This window comes from Sander lucioperca, chromosome 17, assembly GCF_008315115.2.
Source record: "Sander lucioperca isolate FBNREF2018 chromosome 17, SLUC_FBN_1.2, whole genome shotgun sequence".
NCBI lineage: Eukaryota > Metazoa > Chordata > Actinopteri > Perciformes > Percidae > Sander > Sander lucioperca.
The window spans coordinates 7,736,218-7,752,323 of NC_050189.1; the positions used below are offsets into that span (position 1 = coordinate 7,736,218).

The 16,106-nt window shown below is 39.7% G+C and overlaps 1 protein-coding gene across 10 annotated transcripts in view; it reads left to right on the forward strand.

Moving 5' to 3' along the window:
- The window catches only part of si:ch211-200p22.4 (phosphatidylinositol-binding clathrin assembly protein), a 93,126-nt gene that overhangs the window by 52,880 nt on the left and 24,140 nt on the right, over nucleotides 1–16,106 (forward strand). For 4 of the 10 annotated variants that reach the window (XM_035994160.1, XM_035994164.1, XM_035994163.1 and 1 more), the window contains exons 8-14: nucleotides 1,069–1,110; nucleotides 3,323–3,343; nucleotides 5,415–5,500; nucleotides 5,657–5,780; nucleotides 9,471–9,604; nucleotides 11,074–11,174; nucleotides 13,291–13,401. In XM_035994160.1, the coding sequence (XP_035850053.1) occupies nucleotides 1,069–1,110; nucleotides 3,323–3,343; nucleotides 5,415–5,500; nucleotides 5,657–5,780; nucleotides 9,471–9,604; nucleotides 11,074–11,174; nucleotides 13,291–13,401 (619 nt within the window). The remainder of the gene's footprint in view (nucleotides 1–1,068; nucleotides 1,111–3,322; nucleotides 3,344–5,414; nucleotides 5,501–5,656; nucleotides 5,781–9,470; nucleotides 9,605–11,073; nucleotides 11,175–13,290; nucleotides 13,402–16,106) is intronic. The other 6 variants (XM_031304305.2, XM_031304309.2, XM_035994162.1 and 3 more) reach the window with 5 other exon arrangements.

Below are 16,106 nucleotides of genomic sequence, written 5' to 3' on the forward strand. Positions count from 1 at the left end.
TTTTTAAGTAGGAAAACCTGCAAAATCGGCAGTGTATCAAATACTTGTTCTCCCCACTGTATATAGTATATGTTATGTCCATGAATTGACAGCTTTCTCAGGAGATTTTTGCACAACAGTGCACACAAGCAGGTTGCTGCACATGGCCTTTACCACCCACTGTTCTGCCCACAAGATGCTGGCTAGCACAACGCAGAACTTCCACAGACTGCTACTACTACTAAAAGTTACATTAACACAAAATATGTGTAGCTTTTGATTGAGTAGACTCTTGTCTTAAACGGTCATTGTTGTCATTTTCAGAAACAATGCAGTGTTGTAAAACCATTCCTGATACAATTCACAGTAGAGGGCCTCTTTACCATCATCCTTGAAAAGATTATAATTCATTGCCAGTAGGGCTGCACAATATTAGGAAAAACGATATATTGTACAGCCCTATTGCCAGGCTTCAATGATCAAAAATAGTAATTTTGTTATAATTTAGATGGATCACCCCCAAAACAGGTGTAGCATAACATATTTCATTCTCCAAAGGTACAATCAACCATTATTACATTTTTCTGCTGATAAATTGATGATTAAAAGGAGTATTTAAAAACCAAAAGTCATGTTTTAAAATTCCAGGACTTAATGTTCTTTGTGTGTCCTGAAAAGTCACACAAATGTTTCCTGTCTGAGTTGTTTTGGAGACGATTTTGCCGTGGCTGTCCTTTTTTATAAATGTGTTCGATGTTGTCACGTCATCAGTCGCCATGCCCGCTCTCCCTCATTGGTCAGACATATTTATCACTGTCCAGTCATCATCGTCATTCACTGTGAGGATTGGTTGGTTCATCAGCCAATCCAGATGTCGAAAACTTTTCCTTGTTTATTTCTGTTGTCGTTTATGTTGACACTGCCGCTGCATGAAGTAATGATTCCCCTGTTTTTTTTCTTTTTCTCATCTTATTTTGTTTGTTTTTTTTACAAATGGACCCTGCTTTTCTCTTTATTTTTTCTTCTCCATTTTATCCCACCTACCTTTCTCCCTTTTTATTTTGTTGATTTGTTTGTTTTTGACGACAGCAAGTTGGAATAGATCAGGGTGACATCCCAGATCTCTCACAGGTCAGTGTACATCTCACCTTCCACTTCCTCTTCTCTCTTTTTCTGATTCTCACTCCTTTTCTTGCTTTACTACCTTCTCTGCTTTCCTTCTACACTTGGTGTGGTTTCATTGCTCCCTCTGTACTCTCACCTGATTTCACCCCCCACATATACCTGTGTTCCCCCTCTTCCCACTTGTTCACTCATTCTCTCTACTTCACTCTCCACACACTCATTTTTATTTCAAACAGCCATCTCGTCTAACCTGATCTTAGTCTAGGCAACTCCCCTCTGGCTTGATTGATTTCCTGCTTTCTCTATCACTTCTAAATGCACATTATAGATCCAACAACAGGCTGAGGTGTGTTAAGTTGGGCTGCTTAAACATTGCGCCAGCAGCAGGCCTCCTGCAGGTTGTGTCACGTGGGTTTGACACCCTGAGCAACTGCGAACAACGGGCTAAGACCTTGGTTCTACAAAAATAATGATAATTGCAACAACAAAGGGCTTGAAAAACAAGACCGCATCGCTACGAGGGAATAGACCACATGGTTTCTGCTTTTAATCGTCAAGGATTGCCTTTTCATCTTACAGCATTGTGAATTTAGAGGAATCACTCCTAATGGGTTATGGGAGGACCTAAGAGGGACTATAAATACCCCTGGTTTAGCTGTTACACATCAGGCTGAGAGATTTTATATTTGAATCAGCCATTTAATATTCAGCTTACTACTATGAACTGTCATTTTGGGATCTATCAGGTTTAGTGTTGAAATGATTGTGGATTATTCGATGGAAAATGTCATCAACAAAAAGGCTGCAATTAACGATTATTTTAATTATCAGTAAATCTGCTGATTATTGTCTCTTTTAATAGATTTCCTGAAGCCCTTGGTAATGTCCTTAAATGTTTTGTTCAACCAACAGTCCAAAACTCAAAGATATTCACTTTACAATGATAAAAAAGCACAATAAAGTTGCTTATCAAATGTGATCATTTCACATTTGTCATTGTAAATTGAAAATTTGGGCCTTTTTGACAATTGAATACAGTTTTTTGACCAGATTCTGACCTCATTAAACTGGAATTATGCTTATCCGAAAATACATGTTAACGTCTCTGTGAACCTTGGCAGAACAGGGTGCCATGGGTAACCGTTGCTTGCATAGGAGCATCAAGCGAATTGATTGGTTGCATCAACTCAAGAGGCAGGTACAAAATTAAGATGGAAAACAGTAAGCATTGTACAAGCTGTGCATGCGATTAAAAAAGAAACCGCAACGCCAAGACGTTAGCGTAGCCTACACCAACCCATAGATCCACATTTAATACACCGCCATTGTCGCTGCTGTGCTTCAGTCACAGTGCGCCAGCGTCTTAATTTTGAGTGCCAAAAAGAGAGCAGTTCTATCAACAGATACCCTAAGTCCCTGTTTACACGAATATGCTCGCGGGTGAAAACGACAAAATATTGTATCAGATGTGCCTTTCATTTAGACGGCGACTGCGTTTTTGGGGCTTAAAAACATAAAAAAGTGAAACCACCCTCCAGAGTGGAAATCTTAAAAACGCTCCACCATTGCGTTCCCGTCTGAAGGGTAAAAACGCTGTGTGTGTGCCGTGTGTGCATTGTTTGGAGCAATAACTCCACCTCTTCGTCTATCCAGACAGAATTGTCAGCTTTTGTTGTTCGCTTCGCGCTACTAGGGAGAGAAGTAGAACGAAGGTTCTACGCAGGCGCGCAGACTTGGTGGTGTTATGTGGCAGTGCTTCACACTACCACCTAGCCACCTGGTATGCATACTACATCGAATTTCACAAACTTTTGCGTCACCATATCTAGCCCAATGTAGCCCAATTCAGTCTAAACATAGCCTAAATTTAGGTATCAGAATCAGGAATCCCTACACATAACTGACCAATTTATCGATGATGAAAATAATCCTCACTTGCAGCCCTGGGTAGTTTTTTAGGTTTCTGGATACTTTGGCCCATACTTATATTGAAAAGCTGGCACTTAAGTGCTTCTCTGCCTCAAGAACAATTTAAAGACCGATCCCAAATGTAACTTTTTACAGCCTCAATGAAATGTGACCGTGGTCTTGCGTTACTAAAAATCATTGCAATGTGCAAAGCTGTAAATTGACTGTGTGGGTGTTTTACTCATAGTAAAACTGCAAAGTTCACTGTGGTCGATAAATACACGTTTTTCTTCTCCCTCGTCTGTCGCAGAAAACAAAAGGATCATACATTGTAGGTGGTGGGTTGCATACTGTTCTGCTTACCCCCTCCAACCTGCTTAACCCCCCTTTCCCCCCCCCCCCCTGCATGAACACCTTATATGCTTGTGTATGTATGTGTGTGTGCAAACACACTTACACCTCATACACTGGCAGGCATGCTCTTGTTTTTTCTTTCCTGTGTGGAGCGATATGGTGTTGAGTACAATGTGTGTGTGTGTGTGTGTGTGTGTGTGTGTGTGTGTGTGTTGGCCTCAGGTGGCTTGCTTGTAGCTCTCCAACACACACACACACACACACACACAAACACACCAAAGTGCACACACAGAGCTCTGGCACGACTAGCAAAAGGCCATGAAACTTCATGAATAGAAAATGAGGCTTCACCTCTCCGCCCCTCCGTCTACATCTGCATGAAAAAATCCCTGCACCGGGTTTCGACTCGCTCATTTAAATTCCACCCTCCTCCTTAGATGTAATTTATTTCATATTTGTCATGCACAACATCATTGCCTCAACATGCATGGCGGAGGTGCTTTAACAGTGAATGACCTGAATAAAAAAAAAAAAAAAAAAAAAAAAAAAAAAAGGAAACCGAGAGATAAAAGGGTGAATTCTCTTTTCTAATTTTTGGGCGGGGATGACTTCTTTCTACCTCTCCCTGCCTCCCAAAGTTGGCGCTATCACTGAACGTCTTCAAAACGCTACACTCACAATATGTCAAAAGGAAGACAGAGACGTGTGTGTGTGTGTGTGTGTGTGTGTGTGTGTGTGTGTGTGTGTGTGTGTGTGTGCGCTAAAATTGACTGGGCATACACAAGGTCCTCGCTTCACCTATTCAGACCTACTGACAGTTAAAGAAGGTCTCTTTCTCTTCTGCGAGTTGCTGTTTCTTTAACAACCAGGCAACAGTTTGGCAAGAACCCGCCATGTAGCCAGCTGCAAAGGACTCTGAAATCAAAACGCTCCCGTGTGTGTGTGTGTGTGTGTGTGTGTGTGTTTCCGTGCATGTCTGCAGCCGTACTGACAGCACAATCTGCATTCTTGTGGATAGAGAGACAGACATGACGTTGTCATATTTTATCAGTGGAAGAATTTCCTCTCCTCTCTCCGCAGCCAAACGGGAGCCAAACTATTTCTTTCCCTGCATGTTAAGTTGTAGATGTGCACCAAAGAACCGCTGATTGTAAAGTTAATAATGCAGCTGCCTCGCTCACTTTTACCTTCCTTGGTTTTTGAGCATTAACGAGGCACCAAACGAGCACCGAAGACGTGTTGTGCAATGTGAACAAGTGGAGTTGAACTTGAATTTGCAGCTGAATTGTGTTTTCTGTAGTAGCGTAGCAACAATCCCCAAGTAACCTGATCACTAAGTTGTACTCCACAATGGTTGAGCTCAAATATAATGCAGCTGCCTTATGCCATATTACAACAAAGAGCTTTTAGGAGACTAAGTAATTAAGAAAAGGTTAAAAAAAAAAAAAAAAAGATTAGAGTTTAATCTCAATCACCATGTGGAATAAATGTGCAGAGATTTGGTTAAACTAGAGCAGAGACATACTGACAAGTTAGGGGTAAAGAGTGCATCCTGGCACTCATTATGCAAGTATGATAGGACCTCACGAAGATAAGCGAGGCAAAGAGGCAATACACAGCAAAGGGAAGTTGAATGGGGAAAAATGAAAGAAACATCACAGAAACCATTGCTCTCTGCTCGTGTGAAGAAGTGGCACGACCACTCCTCCGATCTCTACCTTTTCCCTCGCTCTTTGTTTTTCAACCTCCTCCTTTGTTCTCTCTCTCCTTTGAATCTCCTGCTAACAGTGTGAGTGTTTTCTGCATGTTGCCATGGCTATTCTTGGAGCCTGATGCACTCTGTTACCTTCCTGTGAGACCAACTAACTCTGGGTTTTGTGTGTGTGTGTGTGTGTGTGTGTGTGTGTGTCTGTGTGTCTTTATGGGTGTACAGAGGTCTTTTTTTGCATATGAGAGAGAAAGAAAGTGTGAAAGCATTCTCAAAGAGTTGAGTTGATTACTGAATGTCTTTCGCCTTTCCTGTGCTCATATTTATCTCTCTCTCTCAGGCCCCCAGCAGCCTCCTGGAGGCTTTGGAGCAGCACCTGGCCTCTCTGGAGGGCAAAAAGACCAAGGAATTAAATGCAGACACCAGGTAGACATCTGAATGGCCTGCCAGCCAGTTTTGTTAAAACGTATCACCCCCAAACCCTTTAAAGACACGTAAACAGACAAGTAGATTCAAATGGCTGCCTAAAGCTGTCTCAAAATCTGTTCAAATATATTTTTAGTTTTGTCTTGTGTCTTGCAGAGCGTCCACTCTGTCCAGCGCCGTCTCTTCTCTCTCCAGCACCGGCATGTCCTTCAGCCGCATGGACGAGAAGGAGAAGCAGCAGGCCCTGGAGGAGGAACAGGCCAGACTGCAGGCTCTCAAGGTAACAGATTTTATAATTTTATAAAAAATCACCTCTGAATCAGGGGTCCGACTCAGTGGTGCTGCAGTAGCTGAAAGTCTAATAGTTACTGCTGTCAAACTTTTATCCCCTCTTACTCTGATTCAAGCAGCTCTCAGAATTTATGAAGAATGCATTTTAGATTTAGGCCTCATTTACAGCTGGTATTTACATATGATCTGTACATTATTCTATTATGATACTGCACCTATTGTTATCCCTACCCATCCTGTGGTTATTATTATTAATATTACTGTTTTTCAGACTTTACACAGCTCCTTCTAGGGCCACAAAAGGCTTTACAAAACTTTTTTTTTTTTAAATATCCTTTAGTACTACCAAACTCGTGTAAATGGACTTGAATGTGTAAAACTAGTGCATTAACTGGTATTCTTTTTCTTGTCATTTTAGTGTAGGGTCTGTGAATTTCCGGATATTTTCTCAGAAAATTTCAATTTCAATATAAAAAGTGTACCTTTTATAATAGTGAACTTAATTGGGGGGAATTACACATACGATCAATGAAGAGGATATGGAGGCCGAGGAAGAATATATTTTTTTTTGTAGTTTAATGAAAATTCAATACAATGTCAAATAAGTCAATTCATTTAATTTAAGGTCAACTCAACTAAGTTGTTGGTTTATTTTCATTTCTATTAGAATGGTTTACAATTGTGTAATTATGATATTGTAAAAGATTTGTTTCTGTCTTCATATGATATGGTAAATATACAGCCTGAGCAAATAACCCCTATCTAAATAACCTTTTCCCATGGAAACTTTCCACCTTGAATATTCCCAGAATTTTGCAACCCATTGGGAACCTAGGGCACACAAGATTCAGGTTGTGGTCATACAAAACTAGACATGGTAGATATCAAACACTTTATAAACTTGTTATATAATTGAACCTTGTTATAAGGAAAGGTGTAAAAACAAGTCAAGCATGAAACGATTTGATGAGATACAGAAACGTTCAGGTTAAGTGCGTGCATACAGGGATTTAAATTTAAACAATCCTATCACAAAAAACACCTCAAAATGACAAGTGTAACTGCAGTCATTGCTTCAGATTGAAGACCATGCTGTGACTGTACAAGCAGAGTCACAATATACTTCAAATCCGCAGCAACTACATGACGCTTGAGACCTGACAAATGGCAGAAATTGTTGATAGTAAAACTATATATATATAGTGCTGCAATTTGCTGTGCTGTAAAAATCAGACTGTGCTATTGCTGATAGATTGCCCAGCCACTTTGCTGTTTGGTGAGTTCTGAACTCCAGATGAGGATAAAGGCCAAGAGTCTCAGTGGCGAGCTGAGCAATAGAAAAGTCAAGTGTAAAATGTGTTGACATTTCTTGCTCCAGCCTTGGGAGTCCTGCCTTACAGCAAACTGTAATTGAGTAAGAGCAGTGAAGCTACAAAACAGGCACACAGTGGCTCAGTGTAAGAGTGTGTGTGCATGTTAAGCATGCTTCCATCCTGGCAGAGAAGATACAGTATGTGTCTATTAGTGTTGCCAGTATTTCTGTGTGTGTGTATGAAACATGTGTATACCCTGGCAGATAAGGACACACTGTGTGCTGCCAGTGTGTCTTGGTGTGTTTGTTTGTGTGTGCGGTTGATTGGATTTTAGCACGCTGTTTACTCTGTGCCCTTGGTTGCCCTGTTTCTGCCAAGGTCCACTGATTACCTTTGGGTTTAGTTTGAAAGGATAGGGAAGACAAAGTGAGTGAGAACATAACGGAGTAAGAAACGGAGTGAGAGAGAGCCGGGGTGAGCAGGGGTCGTCCAAATACTCTAGTCCAGCTGTCTGCACGCTCTGGTGTCCATATGTACTCAACACATACACACTCAGCTACTGTCCAGCTGGGGCCTTAACCCAAACAATAATATCAGTTCCCATTTGTTCCTCGCTACACTGTTAGAATATAAATGAAGAGGACTCGGCCTGGCCGGGCTGGTACAGCAGGGCATCCTGTATATTAATCTGCTCAAAGTCCAAATTCTTTTAAAAGTGGAAGAGGTTGTAAAGTCAATTGGTTCATTTCCGTACCTTCAATGTTTGAGTTTTAAACTGAATTAAAACACCTGGGTGCCCATGCTCAAAAGAAGTAGAGAAAGGCACTGATGCAACATGTCCAATCCCTCTGTGATCCATCCATACTGAGAATCTACGCCTTTGTTGCACTGTAAATTGCTTTCCTTACCTACCAAACAGTACATGTTCAGATGTTTTTTTTCTGTAACTGTTATTTCCCAGTACATGTTCCCACATTATAAGACACAAATGATTTGATCCTGTGGAGAAATTAGGTCATCGCAGCAGCAAAAGTCATATGATCCAGTGGGAAATAGGCCGATGGCACAAGAAATAAGCAATAAAACAGCAAGGATGATTAAATCAATCAATAAAGCAATATATAAGTTATGGGATACTACAAAAACAGTGCAGGCATGTTTGAACATGTTATATAAACTGCATGGAGAAACCATATGGATTACTTATAATAGATTTAATGCATTTTATTTGTATTTACACTCACTGTCATACAAAATGTTAAAAAAAGATGTATCTTACCTATAGTGCTATTTATCAATCCAGATTGTTTTGGTGTGAGTCGCCCAGTGTTGGAGATATCAGTCGTAGAGATGTCTGCCTTCTCTCCAATACAACGGAACTAGATGGCACCTGGCTTGTGGTGTTCAAGTGCCAACATTTTAAAACTCAACAGCAATGTCTCTTTCCAGAAAGCACTGTTTGTGCTAATTCAAAGTAATTTGCAGGCACAGCCACTTCAGAATTTTTTTGTCTTGACTTCATCACCATGAGTCAACAAAAAGAAAAGGCAAATTTCAAAACCGATCACTGGATTGTTCTTGACATTGTTTCAGTTTAGCTTTAGAGGAGGCTGGACTTTGCTGATGTTTGTTTATCTGTCAGCATTTCAGCTGCACCTGGGTCTCAGCAGGACAGGGTCAGATACAGTTTGAGAGGCTTTTAGCATCACTTCAAAACAGTGCGGGAGAGCTTTTTGTGTCACTAGAAACCAATATAATCAAAGTACTTTAGACTAATCGTCTGTTATTATATATATTGTGCATGCTGAAAACCACACCACCAAGCAACCATGGCAGAAAAAACGAAGCAAAAAACTGCCTTTAGAAATTCAATTGGAAGCAGGCCTGGCTTTTAGTCTTACATCTAAAGCCAATAACTATCTTAATATTACTAGGATACACATTTAAATGTCATCCTTTATGCTTTTACTCATAATGACTCATTGGGCATGTTTGCAATGAGATTCTTGACAGGATCTCCAAACAACAAGAAGCTACAGGAGGACAGCTGGGGGTGTTTTTCTTCTGTGTGAGAATATTTGTATGATTTGTATTATTTGTATAATTGTCTTTGTGCACACCTTAAAGTGAAGAGGATATGTTTGTCATTTTCCAGGATTTACCAAACAAAACTCCTATTCATTTCCAATGGGAAATGACTGTTAATTATTGTTTTCCTGATCACATTGTGGTGTTTTTCTTTCTGTTGTGATCACATTGTGGTGTTTTTCTTTCTGTTGTGATCACATTGTGGTGTTTTTCTTTTGTGTGTGTGTGTGTGTGTGTGTGTGTGTGTGTGTGTGTGTGTGTGTGTGTGTGTGTTCCAGGACCAGCGCCTGAAGGAGATGGGCATGCAGACTCCTCCCTCTGCCTCCCCCAGCAGCCAATCGATGGGCAGCGCCAACAACAACCACATCACACAAACCCCACAGTTGTTCACCTCCATGCTGTCTGCCAACAGGTACACACACACCTGTTTGACTCTATATACAGTAATATGTTCACCAGTTTAAACCAACTCAAGTCCTCTAGATATTGAATAATGAGCACAGATACATAGATTGATTGTTTCCTTTGACTGTTTCACAATAAAAGCCACGTAGTGTTTCTCCAGTTGAATGCTTTTACTGTGAACTAGCAGCAGTAGAAAAGCTTAGTTAGCATTAGGGCTGGGCAATATATCGATATGATGTCGATATCCTGATATGAGACTAGATATCATCTTAGATTTTGGATATCTTTATATGGTAGGTGTTGTCTTTTTTTTGGTTTTAAAAGCTGCATTCCAGTAAAGTGATGTCACTGTATGAACTTACCAGACTGTTTTAGCTGTTCTATTATTTGCCTTTAACCACTTAGTCATTATATCCACAGTATTGATGATTATTTTAGCTAAAATCTAATTGTGAAAATATTGTGTTAAAGCACCAATTGTCAACCCAACAATATCGGTCAATAATATTGTGATATCTGATTTTCTACATATTGCCCAGCCCTAGTTAGCATTAGGAGTAACTTATTAATACAGCTCTGGTGCTGTGTTAGGAGAGTGAATAGTAAAACAAACTAAAAATAAGGTAGGATTACAAACTGTAACACTTTGTTGCATACATGCTTAATTTCCTGTGAATTGCGGACCCCGCCACTTCCCACGAAAACTATACTCTATATAGAGAGGTATTTACAGCTTGTTACAGAACCAATTCCATTCATAAAAGGTCTCAAATGTGGGGTTGGATTTCATGAAATTCTTAAGGATTATCACTTCAAAAATGTTGTGGTTATCTTAAATTGAGGAAAGGGGAAACTGACAGCCAGAATGGTAAACATGCAAATCAATACGTATGTATTTAAGTGTCCCGTATGCAAAGAAAAACAAAAACAAATCCTTGTATCACACCGTCCAGCTGTAATAGTTACAGTAAGACTATTTGATCTTCATATGAGAACAGAATTTATACTAAACGTTCGCACACTGTAACACGCTGTGAATTTAATACTCCTAACTGTTTTATTGCTCCATGGAAGTTTTTACAGCCCTTCGGAGAGAGAGGATTAATCTTTATCTGTGACAAACGAACATTTTTAGTGGTGACTCTAGCTATTTGTGCGTGATTGATTAAATATGAATGATCTCCATCTGTCTTTTTATACCTCTCTATTCTGTTTTTATTCATCTCTCGCTGATTTATTCACTTGATTTCTTTCCTTTCTTCATCTCTCTGTCCTTTATTTTCCTCTCCCCACCATTTTTTCTTATTCTTTTTCCCCTTCCATTTTCTCTCACTTTTTCCTCACTTCTTTCTCTATCCTACCTTTTTCTGTCTTTCTCCTTCTTACTCTCTCACTATCCCTCTTTCCTTCTCTCTCTCTCTCTCTCTCTCTCTCTCTCTCTCTCTCTCTCTCTCTCTCTACTTTTTCGCTCCCCAGTGTGCCCAATCTGAACAGTGACCTGTTTGATCTTCAGCCGGCCTTCATCCCTGCTGTGCAGAGCACTCCTTCAATCTCCACCGCCAACAGTGCCTGGGGAGGTACGCTACACACACGCACACACACACACACACACCTGCGTGTGTAGAGAAACTGCACAGACAAGCATCTGCATTCACACATATATGAAGGCACAGTCATAAAAATAAGATAGACACCTGCCTACATGCACACACAATTTAAGTCTGAGCAGAAAGTCAGTATGTCGTTGTTCAAAGTGTGTTTGTCCTTCTGGGGATATTCCCCCTTCTAGCCAATCATTCACATGTCTGCCCATCTGTCGAGCCATTCATTTGTCTTTTTATGTAAACCATCCATCCACCCATCATCATTTCCTCCTCTACTTCAGAAACTAATGTTGCATTACCCAGCCGGTGTCTTGTGTAGAGACACAGTTAAACAAGGTTCGGGTGCAGGGGTTTACATATCGTAAATGCTCGCAGTACTTTTGGAATAATGAATCCTGTAACCAATGTGAGCAGCTCGGGGAAATGTCAGCTGAGTTTCAACCACCCCCTCTCCTCGTTTTCTTGTTTGTCAGTGTGGAAAATGTGGCTGCGGCAGAAATGCTGAGCAACAGCATTGACTTTCACATATTAGCTTTGCTGTATAGTATATTCCCCCTTCTATTTCTGACATTTCAGCTAAAAATCAGCACATCAAAAAGGAGCACAAAGATGCATCTGGAAGCACTGTTAGTGCAGAGTATTACAGGCTTCATGACAAGAGGATTAAACGCAAGCCATTTATAAAGAGTTTGGCCAGACTTCAGAGTCAGAACTACGTCTTAGCTCAAGTATCAGCCCCTTACGCTATCAGTGGCTCTGACACAGGAGCTGAGATAATGATCCCCTATGCTTTTCTCAAAAACGACACAAAGGATACTTACGTCAGTAAACACCCAAGGCTGTACATGTCAGAAACACTGATGAAGTGTTCAGTCTGACAGGAGCAAGGATAAAGTATTTTAAGTTTTAAAATAGTTTGCCATTTTGGGAAAGGAATTTGCTTTCTGGCAGCGGGTTAGACGAGAAGATTGATATGACTATCGTGTAGCTACAGCTAGTTAGCCTAGCTTAGCTCAATGGGGTGAAGACAGCTAGCCTGGTTCCATCCAAAAAAACAAACCGTATTTTACGTAGCAGGTCTGTAACAGCTCACAAATGAACACGTTTTACCTGGGCTTGTTTAATTCGTACAAATGCTAAAGTGGAAAATTACATTTCACCATTTTTCCTGAGGTTCTGCACCAGGCTATGTCTTGGTTCTAAGCATTTGCCAGGTAACTTGCAGGAACTGGTCAAGAAATAGTTAGTTTTCATACGAATCAAACAAACAGTATGTTAATTAGTGAGCTTTAGAGGTGCAGGTAGGTGGATTGTTGGACAGAGCTGGGCTAGCCGTTTTCCCCACCTGTTTAAAGTCTTTGTGCTAAGCTAATTGGCTGCTAGCTGTAGCCTCATATTTAACAGACAGATATGAAAGTGGTATCTATTTTCATCTCTCGGCCAGAAAGCCAATCAAGCATGGAGATGCTAGTTGGGTCACATAGGAAAGTGGTGATTCTTATACACAAACTATTATATTATAAATTACTATTCCATCTTCTATATGCCATGTTTAATCGCTATCAATTCTAGATCATCTTTATGAATCACTGTTATGTTTCCTGAAAGCTTAGTTGTAGCAATAGACATTGTGGTGGACTGCCTGTCTTTGAGAATTTTGTGGTGTACATTCTTGTTTCGTGGACTCCACGAAGACAATCGCTCTCTGAGGCTTCAAGCCCTAATCCAACAGGGATGTGGATAGAGACAAAAAAAACAAAAGGTGCATCAGTGGATTTTCTCATTCACAGGCTTAACTCTCCTCTGAAAGCGTGACATTCCCGACAGCCTACACAGAATCCCAAGTTACTAAGCAACAACAATGGCAGTACGCTGGAGACTAATGTCCATGTTCCTAATCTAATGGGATTAGTTTAGCGGGAGGTGGAGGAATCCTTACTAGTGCAAAGCCATGACTTCCATTCAAGCCAAATCACAATTTGATGTATATATCTACAGTTATTTCAAAGAAGATAGTCCAACAGTTATCTCATGCAGCTTAAACACCCAAACAGGGTTTTAATCAGTCGCATTTAACTGCATCCCTCAGGAATGGAGAACCAGCCTCTGCAGCAGACCACCGCAGCCATGACTGTAGATTTCGATGCTGTGTTTGGGAATAATGCCACGCCCAGTAACAGCGGCCCACAACCTGCAGCCGGTAAAGCCAGCTCTGTCTGACTGTCCAGACAAAGCCAGACTGACAACTAAAACCTTTTGACTTCGCTGGCAGCACAAGTGTAGCATTTAACTAACCCTCTGACTAGCTCCAGACTGTAGACTTGTGGTTGTTCCTGCTACTGGGAGGGTGTTTGTAGCTTTTATTTAGCTCCTTGCGCCTGTTGTTTAAGCTCTTACATGTAGTCTCTAATACCGTAATGACAGTAACCCTAACTCCTCTACAACACAAGTTCACAACCCAGAGATGAGGGATCAGTTAACAGTTGGATTTTCAAGTAACTTGAGAAAAAAAAATAATACCTAAAATCTTCGCTATAACAGGAGATAATCTGAAATAAATAGGCAACATAGTAAAAAAACAAACATTTGTAGGTATTTATTAGGTATTAGGTTGTAGGTATGTTTAACCCCTAAAAAACTTGCTTCTTCAGGACTGTGTGAGTGTTATTTGATCCGATTTGATCCGAACAAACGGTAGCAACCCGACAGCTATGATCAAAATTTTTACTTTTTACTTTTACTTTTATTTTTACTTTTACTTAGATATTGCTAAATCCTGATAGGTGCACGGAAATTTGTGACATCACGGTTTTCCATCAGAGCGCTGCCCACAAGAAAAGCACAGAAAAAAACAGCATAGACAAAATGATCTCCAGTGTAATAACCAACACTGTTCTAAAAAAAATATCCATTACTAATAGTAAGAAGCTGTTTAAGAAAATCGATTTTCAGGGCCTTAAGGATTATCAGTTCTCCTTTTCTTTTTTATTAAATGAACCAAAAGTTAACTGATCCCAGTCCTGATTTTCCTCAGTAACTGGTCTTTTCTTTCAGGGTTCCTAAACAGGTCTGCAAATTCTACAAATATGAGCACTAAAACCAAATCTTTTCCAGATCATGAAGCTACAGAAAACTAGTTAAATACTATCATTAGGTATTTTTATGTTGCACATCCTGTCAGTATTATCAGTCATAAAATCATCCAGAAAATGGGAAGGCATGGTTGTCATTATTTCCTGTAAAGTTTTGACATACGTCATTTAATCGCCAACCAAATTGGAAAAAGAATAACTTCTCGAAGTCTTGAATGGAATAGGCGATGTGTAGGAACCCTCTCTCCAGCTACTTCAGCTTCTCTTGCTGTGGTTTCCCGTCTGTTATGGTAACAGCTTCAGACTGATGACTCTTAAGTGTTGCAGGTCTGGCACTTTGGCTCAGAGCCCTCTTATTGGCTTACTTTCTTTTAACCTCTCCGCAACAACTGACACAATCAATCTCTGTACTTCTCAACCCTTTCGGTTCCCAAGACGCTCCTGCAAAGCATATCATTTTAAGGCAGGGCGAGTTATCGACAGCTCCAAAGAAGGCACAGCAGATAAGAGTGACTACCTGCAGAGGTCGTCTAAAGACTGTTTTCATCATAAAGGGAGAAAGGAGTTCAGAAAGAGTTGCAGGTTTAAACTGCAAGAGTTCAAAGAAAGTTACACAAGTTTTATTTGTAATTAATATAAAGGATAAGTTGTGTTTTATTATATTTTTTTTTCTCGTGGTCAATAAATTGTATGAAACGACCAGACCCAAAGGATTGTCTTTGTAGCCAAAGCCTTATATAGCTAATTCCTATGTGTCAGTTACACGAAACTATTAAAAGCCACACTGTTGCCCTGGGAGACATGTTCCTTCACCCTGATGAACATTGGCTCTGTAGTTTTTATTTTTAGATTTGATCCCACACGCACCGTGCGTGCTGCTGTAAATACAGTACTCACTAGCACACTAAATGTGTATTAATCCGCGACTGAAAATAGTACCCAGCTGATGCACTGTTCGTCATGCTCGTGTTTGAGTGCCGAGCTGAAAATTATTCAGCCTTTATGTCTTCAGTATGAGTGCCACATATGGGCTAGGCTTGTCAGAAAGTATTGAGAGATGTACCACTGGATTTTAGTTTTTGTTTTTTACGTGATTTTTCATAGCAATGACCTTTTTTTTTTTTTATTTTGACAGAATTATCCCCCAAATTTCAGTGGAAAGCTTCGTTAAAAATGGTAATACTTTATCCCAGAATAATTTGTTATCACTGGTGTACATAATCATTGATATAGAATATTAATTTGTCGTTATTTCAATCAATCAAACTTTATTTGTATAGCATCTTTCATACAGGTTAGTGAAGTTTAAAGTCCGTGCAAGTGTAGACTGTAAAAACAACAAAAAAGACAAAAACAATGACCCAATGCACGCTAGACAATAAAAAGAATGAAAATGTAATAAAATAGATGTTAAAGCTATAAACAGTAATAGTAGTAAAACACAATGAAATAAAACTAGAATAAAGAACTAGATTAAAAAGATGAAACAACTATACAAACTATAACAATGAAATAGAACAAGATAGATTTAAAAGCAATAATAACATGTTTAAATAAAAGTTAGACTAAAAACAAGATATAATTGATTAAAAAGACAAAACAAATCATTTATATTAATAATAATACAATAAATAATTTACCAGTAATTGATCAAGCAGCCTTTTGCCTCTTTCTGTTATTTAACAATCAGTATGTGGACATTCTTTGTCCAAACTGAGGTCTCACTCCTCTCACTATTCTAGGTTTAAACTTGTTTCCTAACTTTATCTAGCCGAGTGTATTTTCACAGCGCCGCCGCCCATCAATTAGCATT